Raw genomic sequence first — 22,514 nt, 5'->3', positions numbered from 1 at the left:
TGTACAGAATTCAGAGAGCAGGGTGTGAGGTGGATTTTCTTTGGGTTCCAGCACATATGGGTGTGGAGGGTAATGAGATGGCAGATGAATTAGCAAAAAAGGCAACACATGAGGAAAGAATAGAAATCACTTTACGGAATGGATTGTCAGAATATACTGAAGTCATAAATAAGTCAGCAAAACAAATGTGGCAAAGCTCATTGGAAAACGAAAGGAAAGGGAGGTTTTATTTTGCAATACAGAGCACAGTGGGAAAAGGAAAATGAACGTTTAACTGTAAAAGGAGCGATTCAGTTGTTATATCCAGGTTGAAGCTGGGGCACTGTGGGCTGAGGAGTGGGCTGGCTCTGATGGGGAACCACCCTGAAGGTAAATGTGAATGTGGATGCATTGAAACAGTGAGACACATCCTCATCCAGTGCAAGAATCACTCTCTTCAAAGGAAGAAACTGCTCAGGGAGCTGGGAGCAGCTTCAGCTCTACTCAACCAGGACTACCTGCACAGCATTGGGTTATATAAGAAAATACTAGAAAAATTGCATTTCCTTACAGAAAATGTTTGAGAATGCTGAAAGCTGAAGGCTGAAATGCAATTGCAAAACACTGCTGAAAGTGCAGAAATGTGAAATAAACTGCAGAAACTTGATGAAAAGATTAAAAAGGTGAAGAAGCAGAAGGCGTGAAAGATGAAGCTCAAACAGAGAGAGAGAGACAATAATGTGTGTCATACAGCTGTGTGGGTGATCAAAGGTTTCCACGGTGATGAAACTTCTGTGTGACTCCTGGGTGACACAGTTGATTTCCTGGAGATTTTAGCTCAGAATTTTCTGCTGTGGGGCCAAGCCCTAGTATCATCCCAATGAGCACATCAGTAGAAAGCTGAGAGTCTGCTGAACACACACATGTAATGTTCATGTCATAAATGCTAGAAATGGTGATAGAACAGAATGTTCACATCTTGTGTGTTCAGAACTTTGCTGCCAGAATGTAACATTGGAGCAGATGGAGGCAGTTGTGAAGTTCATGTTGCTTTTAAGCTTCTTGTGGCAGAAATGTAAATCATTTTGCTTAATAACCCAGCTAACAGTACCAGCACAAGTTTGCCTACATTTACCTACATGATGTATAAATTATGAATGTGGAGTGAAAATTGTGGGCTTGGGAGCAAAATGTTTAGTTGTGTTTAACCTGCTCTACACTCTGAGGGTAGGGTCTAAACCCGAGGCGAATATTCGCTTCGCATTTGGTGTGAATGCACAGTAACGTTGCAATCACACACTCTAGCCGGCGCAATACACACCCATTATAAAATCTGAAAACAGCAGAAAACATCATGTTACTTCGAGCTGAATTATTCAAAAACTGTAAAAGATATCAAAAAGCTGAATCAAAGAGGAATAGCTGAAAGACGTGTGAACATTTTAAAGCAAAAATGAAGTGTGAGTGAAAGTATGCTGAAGCAGTAGCATTTCAAAGTTGGATGAGCTGAAGCGAAGTTGAAAGATTTTTCCCGTCGGTTTGCATTGTTCAAAAAAATTGCATTAAAGCTGAATATTTTAAAAAAGTATAAAGAGTAGAAATGTGAAAAGTAGAAGCACAAATGTGCTGAAGAAGCGGAACAGTTTGATAGTACATGCAGATAGTATGCAGAAGTAGTAGCGGTCCAAAAAATTTACTAAAGAAGAAAAATAAGAAAAAGGAAAAATAAAGAACAGGATATCTAGAGTGGGAATGCTGAAGCAACTGACAAAGACTTGAATAATAAACAGTAGAGGGCAGCAATACGTCGCTGGTGCGTCTTGTTTGCCTAACCCAAAGAAGAAGAAGCCTGTGACCCGGATGTGCGTCAGTATTTCCGGGTCAGTTGTCGCTGAGCTGGCTGATGAACCACAGCAGACCCCAGTCTCTGTCGGAGTATAGTGTCCGTAGTTGTCGGGATTTGTCAGTGATGCGGGTCCGTGCGGGTCCGTGCGGGTCCGTGCTGGTCTCCTTGGCCCTGCTGCTCTCTGCGGCCCACCCTCTGTCCGCCTGGGACGCGGATCTGGAGCTGCTGGACCTGGTGGAGGAGATCCCGCAGACCTTCTACCAGTTCCTGTCTCTGGACCAGGTCCGTGCTAACTGCTAACTGTCTCCATGGTAACAGCACAGCACAGCAGCCGCGAGCTGGGTGCTAATCATAACTAATGCTAGCTGGGAGTTAATGCTAACAGCTGAGTGCCACGCACACACAGGGTCTAAGCTTGTTAGCAGCTGAAGCTAATATGATCCCAGCTGGCTCTGAGGGGTTCAGTTGTGTTAACCTGCTAATGCTAACCGCAAGCTGAGGCTAACAGCAGCTAATTGTAATTCTGATGTTAGCGTGGACACAGTCATAGACTGTCAGTGCTCCTGATAAACACTCAGAGTTCAGAGGTCAGACAGGTGAGCTCTCCTTCTGCTCTGGGTTTACACCTCTGGCAGCTTCTCACCTCCAGTCCAGGTAAGCTGGTTCCTGTTGTCTTTAATAACCTTCAGGAGGAGTTAACAGGAAGTTTCAGACTGACAGCGAGCTCTCAGATTGAATGGTTTAGTCTCTTGTCGATTCCCAGCATGCATCAGGATGGGCTTTGAGGACGGCTTAGGATCAGTCAGACGATCTGAACATGTGATTGACCCAAGCTTTGAGAGCGAGATGATAAAACTTTATTCAACAACAAAACCATAGTTTCAGCATGACATGACCTGACCTGTCTGTCTGCCATCTCTCTGTCTGCCTGCCTGTCTCTCTCTCAGGATGCGTCAGCAGCAGAGATAAAGAAGGCGTATCGTCGGCTGTCTCTCTCTCTGCATCCCGACAAAAACAAAGATGAAGATGCTGAAAATCAGTTCAGACAGGTGAGACACCTACACACAAACAAACACGCACACACCTTACATCGTGTGTGTGTGTGTGTGTGTGTGTCCGGATTATCTTTAAAGACATGAAACAAACATGATCATATGTCTCACTGTGTGCCTGATTTTCAGTTGGTTGCCATTTATGAAGTCCTGAAGGACGATGAGAGACGACGCAGGTAAGACTCACCTGTGACTCGTCCCTGTACCTCTGCAACTCGTCCCTGTACCTCTGCAAGTAGTCCCTCTGCCTCTGCAACACGTCCCTGTACCTCTGCAACTAGTCCCTCTGCCTCTGCAACTCGTCCCTGTACCTCTGCAACTCGTCCCTGTACCTCTGCAACTAGTCCCTCTGCCTCTGCAACACGTCCCTGTACCTCTGCAACTAGTCCCTCTACCTCTGCAACTCGTCCCTGTACCTCTGCAACTAGTCCCTCTACCTCTGCAACTCGTCCCTGTACCTCTGCAACTAGTCCCTGTACCTCTGCAACACGTCCCTGTACCTCTGCAACTAGTCCCTCTACCTCTGCAACTCGTCCCTGTACCTCTGCAACTAGTCCCTCTGCCTCTGCAACACGTCCCTGTACCTCTGCAACTAGTCCCTGTACCTCTGCAACTAGTCCCTCTGCCTCTGCAACACGTCCCTGTACCTCTGCAACTAGTCCCTCTGCCTCTGCAACTCGTCCCTGTACCTCTGCAACACGTCCCTGTACCTCTGCAACTAGTCCCTGTACCTCTGCAACTAGTCCCTCTGCCTCTGCAACACGTCCCTGTACCTCTGCAACTAGTCCCTCTGCCTCTGCAACTCGTCCCTGTACCTCTGCAACTCGTCCCTGTACCTCTGCAACACGTCCCTGTACCTCTGCAACTCGTCCCTGTACCTCTGCAACTAGTCCCTCTGCCTCTGCAAGTCTTTCACTGACATATGAAAATCTTCAGGCTGCCTCCTACTCTGAGAATATAACCTGTGTGTGTGTGTGTGTGTGTGTGTGTGTGTGTGTGTGTGTGTGTGTGTGTGTGTGTGTGTGTGTGTGTGTGTGTGTGTGTGTGTGTGTGTGTGTAGGTATGATGACATCTTAGTGAACGGGCTTCCTGATTGGCGGCAGCCGGTCTTCTACTACAGACGAGTGAGGAAAATGAGTAACGCTGAGTTGGCGTTCCTCCTCTTCCTCATCCTCACTGTCGGACACTATGCTGTAATCTGGTCCATTTACCTGGAGAAGCAGCTGGTGAGACAGCCAATCAGAGCACGGCAGTCATTCTTAAATCTCATTCGACCTGACCTGATCATGTGATCTGTGCATGTTTCCTCCATGTTTTCAGGACGAGCTGTTGAGTAAGAAGAAGAAAGAGAAGAAGAAAAAGCTGAGCTCCAGAACTGCAGAGGACGTCAGGTGTATCAGTCAGGACCGGACCGACAGGTACAGCTATGACATCACCCCATTTCCTGTTTTCTTGTTTGTTTTGATTCTTTTTAATTTTGTTTGTTGTTTCAGAGTTCAGGACAAGCCTCACTGGCAGGACATCCTCCCTTTGAAGCTGAGCATCTGGCTTTACCTGTCCATCAAAAACCTGCCCCAAACCGTCCAGGTACGCTACCTGTTTGTTTACGTGCAGTGTTGTTGGGGTCCTCAGTGGCTGCAGTCTGTGAAGCTGACAAGCAGCTGTGGTGCGACTCCAGCAGCTGGGTGTGCAGGATGCCGCTCAAAGGCTACAGAGCAGATGAGCCGACATGCTGTGACCTGACTCTGATCATTAGTTCACTGGTCTCTGTCCTGTCTGTGTTTCAGGAGGTGAAGCAGTACTATGAGGACTACCAGCAGATGAAGCAGCAGCAGAGAGAAGAAGCTGAAGCTCAACAGGAAGTGGTCCCCAGTAAGAACTTCCTACATCCTGTTCTACCAGATGGCTGTAGTTTCTGTTTCTGTCTATAAACACATAGACAAATAATCACTCAGTTCAAGGACAGAGGTTTTAGAACCATTAACAAGGACACTTTTAAAACATCACATTGTTTTAACACTTTTATTTGGCAGCTTATGCAGAGCTCAGTCAGCTGACCATGTTGGATTTGACTTCCTGCCTAAGCTTCCTTACCTGGCAAAGTATCTTCCTGTTCAGGAGAGAAGAGGCTGAAGGTGAAGAAGCCGAAGGTGGAGTTTCCTGTGTACGAGCCGTCATCAGAGAACTTTCTGAGTTACGATCAGACCACGTCCATCGAGGAGATCGAGGACCAGATGGACGACTGGCTGCAGGAGCGCCGAGCAGGAAAGAAGAAGGTCTGTTATTGATCAGATAGATCATCAGGCTGCAGACTGGACAGGTGAGATGGCCACCTGGATGATGTCATGGTCTCTGTGTTTATGTCCTCAGGCTACAGACTGGACGGAGGATGAGCTCAGCCTCCTCAGCAGGTTGATGGTTAAATTCCCTGGAGGAACTCCGGGTCGCTGGGAGAAGATTGCTCAAGAACTGGGGCGATCAGTCACTGACGTAAGCTGTGTGAAAGGTTTTGAAACCAGTTTGGTTAGAATTACACCGGAGAGAGGAAGAATGATGGATCAGAAATACAATGTAGACTTTGTTAATGGGGCAAGAAGAAGCTAAAGACCCAGCTCTTTATCAACACCTCTGACCTTAATGACAAGGCTATTGATGATGACGACATTGAGGATGTTGATTAGGATATTCATGATGATGATGACTATATTGACCTTGTTGATGTTGTTGACGCCCTGTGCTCTGCCTGTCAGCACCTGTGTCCCATCACACCTGAAGCTGATTGTTGGCTCTCACTGACTTCGTTCCCTCCTGTCTCGATCGTTGCTGTTGTTGTATTAACTCTCAGATGTACGTCGCTTTGGACAAAAGCGTCTGCTGCATGAAACTATAACATTGTAAAGGTTAAGATTATTTTGAGGTCTTTTGCCTTATAGACAGGACAGCTGAAGAGAGAAGAGAAGTGTGAGCAGGAGAGAGTGGGGGATGACATGCAGCAAAAAGATGGGCAGACTGGGAGTCGAACCTGCGATCGGTGTGTCAAGGACTGTAGCCTTTGTACAAGGGGTGTCTGCTCTACCAACTGAGCTAAACCAATGTAGTTATAATGACAATTATACACCCCAAATAATCTAAAAACAGATCAAGGACCTGCGCTAAACTGTAATTAGCAGAAAAAAAGACACTGCAGTTATAACTCAACATCACAGCCTTCGATAATCGCTCTCTGAGGATGGTAATGCGCGGTGCTAACAGCGGAAACGCTGCTGTGTGACTTTTGCTTTAGTTGGTTCACAAAAACATTATACAAAATATTAGCGTGAACATTTTACAGAAACTTTCACACAAAAAACTATTGAAACTAAATTCTCAAGGCAAATCGATCAATGATTCGCAAAGAGACTGAATGGGACTGCCAAAAGAATCCATTGACATCTGATAGTAAACGTTCTAAAACTGGGCCGTTCTCATCAAAGCAACGAGCACAGACACAGCGGACTGTCTCCATAGCAACAACGCACTGACATACCCCACTACTTCTGCGTTAACAACAGTGACTGTCGAAAAAGATGGACGACATGACAGCTCCCTAAAAGTGAAGCCAAACCCTCTCTGTCGCCCCCTGCTGCCTGCCTGCAGTATAGCTCATAAAGCCCGCCTCCTCCATGTTAACAGATGGGACATGAGTCAAACTATAAAATCAAAATACATTTTTCTCAAACATGGTTTCTGTCATTATAGTTAGTTCTTATCATGCTGATTTATGTCACAGTGTTCAGTTTACTGACAAGTTTATTTTTAATCAGTTATTTGATGCTGTCAAAATGATGATTGACAGCTCTGTTGACCAATACGGCTCCTGCAGCCGATCAGTTCCCGAGTAGCAGAGTGGAGGACGAACGGCGAGAGGAGACGTAACTAAAACAATCACTACAGTCATTGAAGTTTCCATACCTGTGAACTTTAACCTCAGACCAACACAAGAAGCTGTTTTGCTGTTAAACACGCCGCCGTGCGGGATCCTTGCTGTTTTTGGTAAGTTAAGTGTGTGTTTGGGTTAGCGGAAGTGGCTACGGCGGCGCCATCCTCTGACCTCTACTGCGCAGACTCTGGCTCCAAATGACGTCACCAACACAAGATGGCAGCGCCTGTCACAGGGGCTATTTTGGCACCAATTTTGTACAATGAGAGCGGATGGAGACGCGTTGTCCATCTTTATATACAGTCATTGGTTAATACTGTAACGTTAGTTAATACTATAATGTTAGTATTAGGCTGAGGTTACATGAATTAACTAGCTGGATTTCTGTTATCGGTGACAGTGACATGCTCGCAGTGTTAGCTGTAACGTTGATTAATAAACAGCAAAGAAAGAGTTAGGAAAGAGAGGATCTGGAGCCGTCTTCAGCTACTGCAGCACCAGAGACAGAGTGCCTATGCCTATTTTATGCTGTTTCCTGATTGGCTGAAGTGAAATAGCTACATCATTTCGTTCTAAAACTGCATTTGGAGATGTGACAAGTCAAATCTAGTGGTCGACCAATATGGGTTTTTCCTGCCTCTGCCAAAATGGCGGACTTTTAAACGGCCAAGGAATACGCTTAAAAATGTAAACGTTTTTGGTTTCAACTCGATCGAATAGCCAGTATTAGACATATTTAAGAAAACGAAAGTTAAATTATCTTTAAATAAATAATAAATAAGTAATAGGTTAACTTACGCATCGTTAGTTATGCTAGCTAGTTAGCCCGCTAGCTACCTGTTGCCAGGTGACAGGAGCGGCGTTTGGTGGCGCAAGAATAAACCAGACCATCTCATTTCAGTTCAGCTTTAACGGTCTATGCAGGCTATGAATGGAGCATCCTCCGTGGACCCCCTCCTTCGAAGGCTGCAGCCCGTGGATTGGGACACAGCTATCGAGTTATGTGTTACCAGCGGAGCCTTCCCCTTTAAGAACGGTGGTCTTATGGGTGACATATGCATGTGACGTTGATGGGAAGTGAGAGTACCTGCAGCAGACTCGGTGACGCGCATGCTTCATGGGTTGTTAAGTTACAGTAGTCAGCAGGAAGTATCCAGATAAGCTCAGGTTCAAGTAAAGAGGTTGTAAAAAGGGCCGTGTGTTGTATTTGCTGCACCGAGTGAATAAAGCACTGCTTTTATGGAATGTTACCACGACATCTCCCGACCATTCTTAAAAGCAGAGTTTGCCCTGACTGCAGAGGCTAGTTAGCAGCTAACTGACGAGCCAAACTAAAGCCAATTGAATTAGCCCAAAGAAACTAGCGGTCTCTGAACTACGGTCGGAGGACCAAGGCTGGAAAAGTAACACATGCAAGAAAACACTCCACTTTAAAAGTTTCCGGTAGCTGCAGGCAGCATTTGAGTAAATTAAACTGTTTTTCTCCAGTCTGCAGCTCGCTAACATTAGCTAGTGAAGATGAAAAGGCAGCAAAACAACCTTTCATCTTTTGGAGCAGCTACACGGTTGAAAGTTTATGATGATGTAGTTAAATAATGCGAACATTGATTAAGTTAAATTAGTTATGAAGCAACAAACTCACTACGCTTGCTACCGTTACAATTCACACCCATTTTATGCATTTTGGAATTAAAACACCGTAACCAATGTAATTATGAAGACAGTAAACATTCTCAGGTCATTTCTCTCAGGTGACGTTGTTACAACACCCTACAGTACTGTTTCACAGCAACCGCTGATGTCTGCCTGTAGAACAGCAAAATTGACACATGGGGGCGCGCTAACATCGTTCCACAGCAGCCACACTGATGAGGCTGCCTGTGTATGCGGACATATTTTGTCTAATCGGCCTCGTGAGTGCAGACATCGGCCAATGCCGAATATGTCAAAAAGGCATTAATCGTCCTGATTAATCGGTCGATCCCCTAGTCAAATCTTTTGCAACTCCAGGCAACGGCTTCAGATGCTCTGCATCTAACCACTTCACTCTGCTGCAATTTTCTCTGCAACATTCTTAAACCATTTTGTCTCGTTATGAATCATTGATCTGAACTGGCCTTAAAACTTTTTTCTGTTCAGTTCATGAACGTTAAATGACATTGTGAAAACATGACTGTTGTCTCCACAGGTGACGACTAAAGTCAAGCAGGTGAAGGACAACGTGAGCCACGCCTCAGGTAAACACTACTGAGGCTCTATTGTCAGTGTCAGGTTCCACTGTCAGTGTCAGGTACTACTGTCAATGTCAGGCTCTAGTGAGTTTCTACTGTCAGTGTCAGGTTCTAGGGTCACTGTCAGGTTCTTCTGTCACTGTCAGGTTCTAGTGTCACTGTCAGGTTCTACTGTTACTGTCAGGTTCTAGTGTCACTGTCAGGTTCTACTGTTACTGTCAGGTTCCACTGTCAGATTCTACTGTCACTGTCAGGCTCTAGGGTCACTGTCAGGTTCTACTGTTACTGTCAGGTTCATCTGTCACTGTCAGGCTCTAGGGTCACTGTCAGGTTCTTCTGTCACTGCCAGGCTCCAGTGTCACTGTCAGGTTCTACTGTCACTGTCAGGTTCTAGTGTCACTGTCAGGTTCTACTGTTACTGTCAGGTTCCACTGTCAGATTCTAGTGTCACTGTCAGGCTCTAGGGTCACTGTCAGGTTCTAGTGTCACTGTCAGGTTCCACTGTCAGGCTCTAGGGTCACTGTCAGGCTCTAGGGTCCCTGTCAGGTTCTTCTGTCACTGTCAGGTTCCACTGTCAGATTCTACTGTCACTGTCAGGTTCTACTTTCACTGTCAGGCTCTAGGGAGGTTCTACTGTCACTGCCAGGTTCTAGTGAGGTTCTAGGGTCACTGTCAGGTTCTAGTGTCACTGTCAGGTTCCACTGTCAGGCTCTAGGGTCACTGTCAGGCTCTAGGGTCACTGTCAGGTTCTTCTGTCACTGTCAGATTCTAGTGTCACTGTCAGGTTCTACTGTTACTGTCAGGTTCAACTGTCAGGTTCTACTGTCACTGTCAGGCTCTAGGGTCACTGTGAGGTTCTACTGTCACTGTCAGGCTCTAGTGAGGTTTTGCTGTCACTGTCAGGTTCTAGTGTCACTGTCAGGCTCTAGGGTCACTGTCAGGTTCTACTGTCACTGTCAGGCTCTAGGGTCACTGTCAGGTTCTTCTGTCACTGTCAGGTTCCACTGTCAGATTATAGTGTCACTGTCAGGTTCTAGAGTCACTGTCAGGCTCTAGGGTCACTGTCAGGTTCTAGAATCACTGTCAGGCTCTAGGGTCACTGTCAGGTTCCACTGTCAGATTCTAGTGTCACTGTCAGGTTCTAGTGTCACTGTCAGGTTCCACTGTCAGGTTCTACTGTCACTGTCAGGTTCCACTGTCAGATTCTAGTGTCACTGTCAGGTTCTACTGTTACTGTCAGGTTCCACTGTCAGATTTTAGGGTCACTGTCAGGCTCTAGGGTCACTGTCAGATTCTAGTGTCACTGTCAGGCTCTAGGGTCACTGTCAGCTACTACTGTCACTATCAGGTTCTACTTTCACTGTCAGGCTCTAGGGTCCCTGTCAGGTTCTTCTGTCACTGTCAGGTTCCACTGTCAGATTCTACTGTCACTGTCAGGTTCTACGTTCATTGTCAGGCTCTAGGGTCACTGTCAGGCTCTAGTGTCACTGTCAGGTTCCACTGTCAGATTCTACTGTCACTGTCAGGTTCTACGTTCATTGTCAGGCTCTAGGGTCACTGTCAGGCTCTAGTGTCACTGTTAGGTTCTCCTGTCACTGTCAGGCTCTAGGGAGGTTCTACTGTCACTGCCAGGTTCTAGTGAGGTTCTAGTGTCACTGTCAGGTTCTAGTGTCAGTGTCAGATTCCACTGTCAGGTTCTAGTGTCACTTTCAGGCTCTAGGGTCACTGTCAGATTCTAGTGTCACTGTCAGGTTCTAGTGTCACTGTCAGGTTCCACTATCAGGTTCTAGTGTCACTGTCAGGCTCTAGGGTCACTGTCAGGTTCTAGGGTCACTGTCAGGTTCCACTGTCAGATTCTAGTGTCACTGTCAGGTTCTACTGTTACTGTCAGGTTCCACTGTCAGATTCTAGTGTCACTGTCAGGCTCTAGGGTCACTGTCAGCTACTACTGTCACTATCAGGTTCTACTTTCACTGTCAGGCTCTAGGGTCCCTGTCAGGTTCTTCTGTCACTGTCAGGTTCCACTGTCAGATTCTACTGTCACTGTCAGGTTCTACGTTCACTGTCAGGCTCTAGGGTCACTGTCAGGCTCTAGTGTCACTGTCAGGTTCTCCTGTCACTGTCAGGCTCTAGGGAGGTTCTACTGTCACTGCCAGGTTCTAGTGAGGTTCTAGTGTCACTGTCAGGTTCTAGTGTCAGTGTCAGATTCCACTGTCAGGTTCTAGAGTCACTGTCAGGTTCTAGTGTCACTTTCAGGCTCTAGGGTCACTGTCAGGTTCTACTTTCACTGTCAGGTTCTACTGTTACTGTCAGGTTCCACTGTCAGGTTCTACTGTCACTGTCAGGCTCTAGGGTCACTGTCAGGCTCTACTGTCACTGTCAGGTTCTAGTGTCACTGTCAAGTTCTACTGTTACTGTCAGGTTCCACTGCCAGGTTGTACTGTCACTGTCAGGCTCTAGGGTCACTGTCAGGTTCTACTGTCACTGTCAGGTTCTACTGTCAATGTCTGGTTCTAGTGAGGTTCTGCTGTCACTGTCAGGTTCTAGTGTCACTGTCAGGTTCTTGTGAGATTCTGTCAGGGACTAGTGAGGTTCCATCAGTTTCTAGGGTCACTGTCAGGTTCTACTGTCAATGTCTGGTTCTAGTGAGGTTCTGCTGTCACTGTCAGTTTCTAGTGTCACTGTCAGGTTCTTGTGAGATTCTGTCAGGTTCTAGTGAGGTTCCATCAGGTTCTAGTGTCACTGTCAGGTTCTTGTGAGATTCTGTCAGGGACTAGTGAGGTTCCATCAGTTTCTAGGGTCACTGTCAGGTTCTACTGTCAATGTCTGGTTCTAGTGAGGTTCTGCTGTCACTGTCAGTTTCTAGTGTCACTGTCAGGTTCTTGTGAGATTCTGTCAGGTTCTAGTGAGGTTCCATCAGGTTCTAGTGTCACTGTCAGGTTCTAGTGTCACTGTCAGGTTCCACTGCCACTTTCAGGTTCCACTGTAAGATTCTACTGTCACTGTCATGTTCTTGTGAGGTTAAATAGGTCTGATGTGAGGTCTAATAAACCATGGCGGTATCTGTTTCAGGTCTGGTAAAGCTTTCGGAGCTGAAAGGACCTCTTCTCCCTGGGAGGTCACTTCCTGTTGCTGACATTGTGATAACTCAGCGAGAGGGTGGGGCCTGTGGGCAGGAGCAGGAGCAGGAGGAGGAAGAGGAGGAGGAAGAGGCATTGGCGGTCAGAAGGAGGAACAGGAAATCAGCGGCAACAGATGGAGGGGAGACAAAGGTCAGAGGTCGTCGGCAGAGAGATTTCGACCCAGCGGTGGTGGAGGAGGAGGAGGCGGGGACTCAGGAGAACAAGGAAAAGGCAGATCCCGCAGTCTGGACTCAGAACCAACAGAAACTACTGGAACTTGCTCTGCAACAGTTCCCCAGAGGAACCGCAGAACGCTGGGACCGCATCGCCAAAGTGGTCCCTGGAAAGACCAAGGTAAGGTTTCCACACTGATATCAGTAAAACCCACAGACTGTATAAAAAGATGGCCGACGTTACAGCTCCCTAAAGTGAAGCCAAACCCTCTCTATCGCCCCCTGCTGACTGGCTGCAGTATAGCTCATAAAGCCCGCCTCCTCCATGTTAACAGATGGGACATGAATAAAACTATAAAATCAAAATACACATCAAATACATTTTTCTCAAACATGGTCATTAAGTGTTCAATTTTCTCACAAGTTTATTTCTAATTAGTTATTTGATGCTATAAAAAAGGGGGTGTGGCCTCATGATTGACAGCTTTGTGGACAAATGGGGCTCCTGCAGCGTTCTGTTCCCGAGTAGCAGAGTAGAGGAGGAACGGCGAGAGGAGACGTGACTAACAATAACGCTACAGTCAGTGAACTTTCCATAAGCTTGAATATCTGCTTCAGACCGACACAAGAAGCTGTTCTGCTGTTAAACACGCCGGCGTGACGGATCTTTGAAGTTTTTATCGGTAAGTTAAGTGTGTGTTTTGGTTAGCAGAAGTGGCTACGGTGGCTCCACCCGCCAATCTCTATGGCGCAGACTCTGGCTCCAAATGACGTCACCATCACAAGTTGGCAGAGCCTATCAGGGGGGCATTTTGGCCTCGATTTCATACAATGAGAGCAGATGGAGACGTGTCGTCCATCTTTATATACAGTCACAGTACGAACCCTGACACAGTGAACGAAGCCGTCGCCTCGACTGTCCAGAAAGCTTAAACTGATCTTGATGGTTGTGTTCTTCAGGAGGAGTGTATGATTCGCTACAAGATGTTGGCCGAGCTTGTTCAGAAGAGGAAACAGGCCAAAAGCTGATAAAGCGTCCTGACCCCTGACTGTGACCTCTGACCCCCTGACAGGTGAATCGTGTGACAGGTAAACGGCCAGGTGACCTGTCAGCTGTGTTTTATTTTTATTTCCAGGTGAGCTGCCTCCTGATTGGACTGAATTACAGTTGGTATTTTTGTTTTTAAGTGTGACATGGCGTCTCACCTGCTCAGGTGCGTTTTTATAACTGGTGTCAAAGGAAGCAGGTGACAAGTCTGAAGCCACCTGACCTCTGACCTCACAGCTTCATGTGCCTTAGCTCCATTCAGCATGCTGTCACTCAACGTCTGTTCAACTGATCAATAAAAAGTATTTATTATCTCTGCAGTTTGTTTGTCATTGTGTCAGACGTACCTGTGACAGGTGAGATTCCAGAGGAATAGATACAGTGAGTTATTTAATTATTGGGAGGAGGTGTGTGTGTGTGTGTGTGTGTGTGTGTGTGTGTGTGTGTGTGTGTGTGTGTGTGTGTGTGTGTGTGTGTGTGTGTGTGTGTGTGTGTGTGTGTGTGTGTGTGTGTGTGTGTGTGTGTGTGTGTGAGGGGATCAGGTGAGACTCTGTGGATCCAAACTCACCACAGATCTGACATTGGACAGGAGCACTTCAGACCGTCACCTGACCTCAGCCCCCCTAAGCTTGACGTGGACACCTGAAGACTGAAGGCCTTTCTCATTTCTCTATTTTGTGTCTCCTCGCTCCTCGCTTCTCCTGCCTGTGACCCAGAAATCGATCTCAGCACGCCATCTTGACGGATGTCTCAATCAATAAAATGCATCTCGAGGATCGAGGAGTCTTGCCGGAGGAGCTATGAGCAAGGATGCACCGGTGTATCCTTTGCGAAAGTCTTTTCAGCACCGTGACGTAAAAAGAGGCGTGAAACACAGCTGGAATATACAAACCACGGCGGGAGCAGGGCGACACAAATGTATGTGTTGCTATTGTATTCATGAGTTGTATGAGTTATTAATAAGCAGCCCTGGGTGGTCACATGAAAATAAAACATTTAGTTCATGTGCTTGTTTGACAAAACGGTGCGCTCGGGGGAGGGGAACTCCACAATCGATTCAATTTCAAACTATTCAGATTCAGTTTTTAATTTAAGTTAAACAATATAAAATCAAATACACATGATTCAAGTTTAGTTTTTGTGACACATTTCTGCCCTTAAAAATGGCTCCTTCCTGTCCTGGTTTAATGACACTGTGGGCAGTAAGTAGTCTACATTGTGCGTGTAATTTAAGTGTTTCAAACTTGCACACATGATGAGTTAAACAAACGCACTAATTAAAAAAAAGACATGATGTGACCATGACCTTGTGCTCTTCAGCGTTTGTTAGCTCGTGGTAAGGCGCTGTTCTAACCGCATTTCTTTTCACCATTTCACCTTGATACTATTGTTTCGTTGCATGTAGCCTACACCCAATTCAACTGCTATAATCGTGACATAATTACAAGTGCAAACAACTGCTAACGTCAAATTATATCAACAAGGACCTTCTTGTGCATATAGCACTAATTTGCCGTATTTCATGTTGTCATAGGACTTGCCTATTGTGTAGTCTGCAAATGAAAATAATGACGACTGATGACGATTTAGAAACAGGAGCTCCCAGCTCCTTCAGTTTTTGGAGGAGGAAGCCACCAAGGAGGACAACCGCATGCAGCCTTCTTTGACATTCAAGTCCAGACAAAAAAACATGTTTAATGATCTTTATGAAAAGCTGTGACATGACAAAAACACACACATCAGAGGTGATCGAGGTCGTACTGAAACACTAAATCAGCACATTGACAATTTCAGGTTTTTCAGTCTCAACCTCGAATAGTTATCATAATATTAATATAATAATATATAATAATAATCTGTAAAAATCCTCATTATTCAAACCAAACTGCCTCTTCAGATGTTTACTGCAGATGTTAATCCTTGAGCTGCCCACCCGTTAAACGTTGCATCCCAGCTTTCAAGCACAAAGTCTGGTTCTAACCTAACCCTACCACCCCAAGACTTTTACAGCCTCTTCTAAATGATTCTGAGCTATTACCTCCTCAACGTAAGACACAAATCCGTGGGTTTCCCAAATCAGTTAATTTATTCATCAACTGCTTATCCCCAGTTGAAGCTTGTATTGGAAATTCCTCTGTTGTAGCCACCTCAATCTCCTTCCATCTAGCGTACCTAAAACTTGTTATCACATGTGATAGCCTATTTTAACATCCCATAACATTTGTAATAATGACCTGTGGGTCTGTAAAGCCCTTTGAGATTGTAACAAGACAAGGTCTTAATCAACTTGGGCATGTGGCCAGTGCTCACGTGCCTTTTCTGTCAAAACATGAAACATAACATTCTAAGGAAAATAATAACTAGCCACAAATTAACCATCTCACAAATAATCATGCTCATTCAACTCCACAGGGTTATGGTCAGGAGCCGAGAGTTGGTCCGCCAGTCTGTGTCGTTGTCCATGTCCACTTTGTTCCCCCCTCAGTGGATGGGGTGGAGGCATTTCAATGTCCTCAACATCTTCATTGGGCTCCATGACGTCTCCTGCAGTGACACAAATGTTGTGTAGGACACATAAAGCAGTGATGACCCAGGGAACAAAAGCATGACCCACCTCCAGGACCTTAAACAGCAAGCACCTCCATCGCACCTCCATCGCACCTTCATCATGCTTAAGGCCCACTCGATTATGTTGCGGGCTTTGGCATGGTGTTGGTTAAAGCAGCTCTGTACCCTCCCCTGCAGTGGCTCCCAATACGGGGAGACGATGGCCATAGGCTGGCTAATGCAAGGGTAGCCACCATCACCCACAATGAAATACCCTGGAGGAGGGTACAGAGTCTCACTGTAAATACTGCTGTGCTTCAAAACATGGGTGTCATGCACAGACCCAGGATATCCCACAAAGGTGTGGAAGAACCGGCCCTTCCCATCACATACCACCTGCAAATGTATGGATAGGAAGAGCGTATGGTTTATGTAGTCCTGGCCACTGGGTCCGGAAGGGGTCTTAATGCGCATGTTCTAGGAGCTTAGTCTAGTACAAGCTACTGAGGGGTTTGACCCAGGAGCGACTTATCTGACGCGCTTAATTGTCCAAATTTCCTTACTGTGTTAGGTTCAGGAACGAGTCCACACCATTGATTGTTCCATCAACCAAGGTTTATTCTTTGCACAAGAATAATGTGAGTCCCTTCATCCAAACATTTTAGATTCCAATCTTGTGCCTTAGCGGTCAAAAAACGTTTGCCCTTCCGGCGTCACGCAACACCTGACGGCAACAGATTTCCCACTATCTTTATTGCTGTGGCCTGAATGACCACAGCGCCACCTACTGTAACAACAAAAAATACAAATTCACCCTGCTTCCCCATAACATTGCATCTGGCTCCTACAGCGTATGTGACATCCGTCAATGGCACCCACACACCAGGCCTCCTCTCAGGCGGCAGACACCGCATCAAGGCCTCCCAGGAGTCACGGCTGCCACGGTAGTCCTGCAGCAGGTCTTGTTCTCCATCAAAGTACAGCTGTAGGATGGGAACAGTGCTGCCAAGGCGTTAGTACATGGCTGCTGGTGGATTTTCAGCCTACAGAAAGAGAAAAGGGTGTTAAAAGTGTCCATGGATTGTACCCTTCAGACAGCAAACTTTGCACTGTCATAATTAAAAACAATTTTGTAACATGTATAACAAACATGTATGTGAAAGCATTGCTCTCACTGATTGCATTATGATCCACCGTTAAATCAGAGATATATTTTATTCTTTTTTCATTTCTGGATTTATTTTCAAATGCAGTTTTTTTGCCATATGAAATGGCCAGCTTTCTATTTACACATTTTAACATTTCCCAATTCTTTCCATATTCATTACTTACTACAGCCATATTCCAAAACCTTTGAATGAGGAGATTGATGTCTGATATCAGCTGCTCACTTTTTAGGAGTGTGTTATTAAATTTCCAATAACCCACATTCCTTCTATTGTTTGAATATGTGTTGAGATTTTGTCTCAGTTTCACTACTTTGTGGTCTGTCATAATAGGACTGGTCTGATGCTTACTGGAGATTTTTTCCGAATCAGTACGACATCCGGGTATTTTTGGCATACTGCACATTTTGCGTCGAACACAGCAAAAGACAGGAAACAGGAAGTGAACACCGACGTGCAGATTAAAAATAAAGAACTATTATTCAACTGCATAAAATCAAATTATATATCAGTTCATATATTATATAAAAATTATATTTATCGTCTGTTTATCACCTAATCACAGCAGCAGATCATGACGGAGGAACTAAAGATTGAAAAACAAACAGGGGGCGGTAATGTAATGTGTGTCAGCTGCCGTCACAGGAGCAGAAGAAGAACTTTGTTGTTCCTATCGCCAGCGGAGCAGAAGAAGAAATTGACGCTGTCAGTTAGCATTAGCATTAGCTGCACAGTTTGCTTATATCTGGAGACGAAGCTGCGGATTAAAATTCACGCGTCACTGCTGTCGTAAGTCAACGTCACGCCTGTTTTCTGAACGTTTTCAGAGTTTCGGCGTTTCTTTCAAAGACCGGAAGAACAACATGGTACACTTCAGACTGGCTCCAGTGATCTAGCTGTCTGACGTCGTATTTCACAGTTGGGAGTAAGTTAGCATCAGAGCTAGCATGCTAACGAGCTGACGTTAGAGTTATAACATTAATGTTACGTCTGTATGTGGCTAAAAATAACTCCGTGTAAAGAGCAGGCAGGTCACTGTCACACCAGACTCCAGTTTTACACTCTTTAGTGAAACTGCTGCATCAGAACCAGACAGAAGGTCAAACATCAGCTAACCAACGTTGGGTTTTTTCACATCTCTGTGTTTCATGAACGCATGTTAAGTAACATTCAGTCTCAGGTGTTGTCACGGGATTTAGTAGAGAGATTCACTGTTTCGCGTAATCACAGGTGAGAGAGAGGCGTCCTGTACACATGTTCTTAAGTTATCAATCAAGCGGATCCGATAGTCGATAGATTTACAGAAAAGCCACCTCAATCTCCTTCGATCTAGCGTAGTAGTCTGGATTGCACCAACAATCCGACCGACAGGTCCGACAGATCTAGTGGAAGGGACTGGAAGAGATACAACAATCTGGGCAAAATAACCATTTTGAAGATTAGTTAATTAGTTGAGTTAAGTTAAGAAAAGATATGAGATCCCATCTCCTTATATCCTCCCCAATCTTTTTATTCAGGGGAAGGACGTTGAGCCAAAACAGTTTTGTTAGATCTACTGGAATATTTACCCCTAAATAACTTGTGGAATCAGCTTCCCACCTCAGCTTATACTTTTGCTTCACGTTTTCTGAGGGGCTGTAATTAAAACTGAGGAACATAAAACTTGTTATCACATGTGATAGCCTATTTTAACATCCCATAACATTTGTAATAATGACCTGTGGGTCTGTAAAGCCCTTTGAGATTGTAACAAGAGGAGGTCTAAATAAACTTGAGCATGCTCAAATGGGGAATTGGATGAATTAAAATAATAACAGAATGCGTGTGTTCAGTGTGTCAACAATCAAAAATTGAGGAAAAATGAAAAATTCAGCTGATCAAGATTTGATTTTATGTTTTTCTTTTTAGTTTCATTTGTTTGACTTAATCATTGAACACAGCCGGTGAGTCACCGATCAATCATTCTATATCTATGATGTCATAAACACGCTGATCAGCTGATCAGCCTTTCAGCATCAGAACGAAAGGGAGCAAACAGGTTTAATGTCAGGATTAATGATGTCACTGATCTCCGGTTATCTCTGACTTCATCAGAGGATTCTTTACTGAAAGCAGAAATCCTTCACAAGTATGGTGGCCCACGAGGGAAACTCACACACACACAGAAAACACACTCCAGATTCAGTTATCACAAGAGAAGGAAGAGAGAGAGACAGGAATATACAGACAGACTGACAGACAGGAAGACAGTCTGTCAGAGAGACAGGAGCACCTGTGTCCTGGTTCTCGAGCGCTCAGGCTGAGACAGAAAACCAGAAAGTATTTGTTTCCATGAAACCTGTTTCAGGTGAAGTTCACTCAGCGCCCTCTACAGGCCTGTTTATTTTACTTATTAACAGGAAGTAAATAAGGTCATGTCCAGGTATTGACCTGTATCTGTCTCTCTGTCTGTCTATCTCTCAGGTGTGATGCAATCATGTCCCTGCAGGTGGCGTTGCAGCAGAGGATCAGTGCGGCTCAGGTGTTGCTGCAGCGGGCAGAGCACCTATGTCGGGGGGTGGAGGGTCACCAGAAGCTGTGCGGTAAACTACGGGCGGAGCTGCGCTTCCTGCGGAGGGTGGAGGCGGGGCAGCTGCAGGTGAAAGAGTCTCACCTGCACAGCACCAACCTGACTCACCTGACGGCCATTGTGGAGTCAGCTGAGAGTCTGGAGGGCATAGTTGCCCTGCTGCATGTCTTCACCTATCAGGACGCCACTGGCCACCGCCAGACGCTGGTGGTGGACGTGGTGGCGAATGGCGGACACACCTGGGTGAAGGCGGTGGGCAGGAAGGCAGAGGCGCTGCACAACATCTGGCAGGGGCGGGGCCAGTACGGAGACAAGAGCATTATCAGGCAGGCGGAGGACTTCCTGCAGGCCAGCCGGCAGCAGCCGCTGCAGTACCGACACCCCACAGTCGTCTTTGCCTTCTACAACGGGGTCTCCTGCCCCATGGCCCAGCACCTCAAGGGCATGGGCGTGTCCGTGCGCGGGGACATTGTCGCCGTCAACGCTGTGACCGAGGACGAAGATGTGGACCTGGCAGTAGATAACGAGGGGGCGGAGGCGGAGGAGGAGGATGAGGCGGAGGCGGAGGAGGATGAGGAGGCGGAGGAGGAGGAGTCTGAGCTGACCCGGGTGGAATGTGGCGCTGTGGTGGCCAGTCTGGCGTTCCCGGCTCAGGTGCAGGTGGAGGAGTGTCGGCGCGTGAACCTCGACATCACCACACTCATCACGTACGTGTCGTCACTGAGTCATGGCCGCTGTCACTTCTCCTTCAGGGAGGTGGTGCTGACGGAGCAGGCGGCTCAGGAGCGCCGCCTGCAGGTGCTGCCTCAGCTCGATGCCTTCATGGAGGGGAAGGAGCTGTTCGCCTGCCGCGCCGCTGTCCACGACTTCCAGGATATCCTGGAAACGCTGGGGGGGCCAGGCGAGAAGGAGCGCGCTCAGAAGCTACTCACTCGCTTGCATGTGGTGGATGACCGCCCGTCGGAGCGGACGCAGCGCCTCACACTCAGCGCCAAAGTCAACCGCCGCTCGCTCATGATTTTCGGCACCGGAGACTGGCTGAGAGCCGTTACCATGACGGCAAACAGCCGCTTCGTCAGAGCAGCAGCCAATCAGGGCGTACGATACAGCGTGTTCATTCACCAACCCAGAGCTCTGACCGAGGGCAAAGAGTGGAGGGCTACGCCCATCTGAACCAGAGACTTCCTGTGAGGGACTGATGGGAGGGTTCGGTAAACGTTGTAAAATAATAAAGTTTGATGTAAATATGATCAGCTGATTGTTCTCTCCCTGCTCGCCTCTCATTTGTTACAGGAGGTCACATGGTGCAGCATCCCGCAGACACACGCTCGGCCATTTTGGATTTCTGTGTGAATGATCAGTTGGCTGCTGTGTTTAAAGAGTTTGACCTTTAATGTTTGATCAGATTTATCATTTATCTTCTCAACATCAATTTAATCTTAATAGAATATAAAAGATTTCACGTTCACACCTGTAAAGGTGTTTACATGATGTGATGCTAACGTACAGTTAACAGGAAACAGGCCAGCACCTCAAACCTGTATTTTCAAAATAAGGATTTTTCTTTTTTCACTGTTTATTCAGAGAGACTGCTCTTAAAGCTCATCTGTTTGCAATTGTAACTGCGGTGTACCTCAAGGATCTGTTCTCGGCCCTCATGTTCTCCATCTACATGCTACCACTCGGTCAGGTCGCTCAGAACCATGGTATCTCTCTTCATTCATATGCAGATGACACACAGCTGTATGTTCCCCTCTGATCCAATAACCCCAACAGCTTAGACAACTTACTCACTGATGTAAAATGCTGGATGTCCCAAAACGTTTTAAAGCTCAATCAAGACAAATCTGAAGTCATAACATTTGGTCACATTCATCCCTCCAGTCCTGTCCATAGCAAACGTGGTTCCCTTCACAATGACATCACTCTGAAAGCTAAAATCTGGGCGTAATATTTGATGCAGATTTTAGATTTGACACCCACGTTAAGAATGTTTTTATCATCTCAAACAAATCATTCCTGTCTCCCACCGATCTGCAAAAAGTCATTCATGCTTTTATTTTCTCACGCCTGGACTACTGTAGTGCACTTTATCCTGGTGTCAGTCAGAGCTCCCTCCACCGACTCCGAACGCTTCAGAACGCCGCTGCTCGAGTTTTAACAGGCACCCACAAATACCAGCACATCACCCGTGTCACAGCCTTCACTGACTGCCCGTTTTAAAGGTTATTATTATTATTATTATTATTATTATTACATTTTTCAACAGATGTCGTCAAAAAGCTTCATTACATTCAAAAATGATGACTGCATAACCTCCACCTGCCAGGATGTGACCTGCTCCATCCCGCTCAAAGTCCACCTGGTCAACCCGGTCCTGGTCTGGTCCTGGTCCTGAGTTAACTCACCTAACTGTGGTTTTACATTAAACAGGACACACACACACAGTGGCTCTGATCTGTTACCTGTTCAGGTGTTTGTGGTTCTTGTGAGTAAAATGTGAGCTTTCGATCTTTCTGATGAAATCTAACTTTGTCTGAAACCAAAAGAGTTTTAAATGTTTCATTTCCTGAACCTTTCTTTGGACCTTTGTGAGTCAGTGTTTGCAGGTAACTCTGTCAGGTACGTGTGTGCAGGTCAGACTCTTTTTTTTGTACCTTGTGTCCTGATTCACCTTCAACATCACCCTGCAGGATTCTCAGTTTGACCAAAAACACTTCAAAGAACCAATGGCTTTTATTCTGAAATGTTTCCCAGCTTTTATTTCCTCTCAAACTCAATACAAAGTCGTCTTCCGAGCGGGGCTCATCAAAGGCTCACAGAGCTGTGAGATAAATAATAATAAACTTTATCACAGTTGTT

At 46.1% G+C, this 22,514-nt stretch overlaps 2 protein-coding genes across 3 annotated transcripts; both read left to right on the top strand.

The window, feature by feature from the left end:
- Positions 1-1,886: 1,886 nt before the first annotated feature.
- dnajc1 (DnaJ (Hsp40) homolog, subfamily C, member 1) lies at positions 1,887-13,690 on the top strand. The gene is made up of 12 exons (XM_069685458.1): positions 1,887-2,107; positions 2,773-2,874; positions 3,007-3,053; positions 3,938-4,103; positions 4,198-4,295; positions 4,371-4,464; positions 4,665-4,749; positions 4,996-5,153; positions 5,248-5,367; positions 8,985-9,033; positions 12,100-12,503; positions 13,283-13,690. Exons 1-12 carry the CDS (start codon positions 1,949-1,951, stop codon positions 13,349-13,351), a joined length of 1,551 nt encoding a protein of 516 aa, XP_069541559.1. The 5' UTR covers positions 1,887-1,948; the 3' UTR covers positions 13,352-13,690.
- A 4,090-nt stretch (positions 13,691-17,780) lies between these two features.
- cunh7orf25 (chromosome unknown C7orf25 homolog) lies at positions 17,781-20,902 on the top strand. Of its 2 annotated transcripts, none has more exons than XM_069685304.1 (2): positions 17,781-18,008; positions 19,547-20,902. In XM_069685304.1, the coding sequence occupies exon 2, from the start codon at positions 19,560-19,562 to the stop codon at positions 20,823-20,825; it is 1,266 nt and encodes a 421-aa protein (XP_069541405.1). In that variant the 5' UTR covers positions 17,781-18,008; positions 19,547-19,559; the 3' UTR covers positions 20,826-20,902. The 2 variants fall into 2 exon arrangements, with proteins under 2 accessions (XP_069541405.1, XP_069541406.1); XM_069685305.1 differs by having other exon boundaries at positions 17,795-17,872.
- The last annotated feature ends 1,612 nt before the right edge of the window (positions 20,903-22,514 follow it).

The sequence above is a fragment of the Semicossyphus pulcher genome, unplaced genomic scaffold (assembly GCF_022749685.1).
Source record: "Semicossyphus pulcher isolate SPU_LCO1_2020_fin unplaced genomic scaffold, fSemPul1.0.p SCAF_7, whole genome shotgun sequence".
In the NCBI taxonomy this organism is placed as follows: Eukaryota; Metazoa; Chordata; class Actinopteri; order Labriformes; family Labridae; genus Semicossyphus; species Semicossyphus pulcher.
Note: the sequence above shows the minus strand (reverse complement) of the source record. Positions and strands in the feature narration are given on the sequence as shown.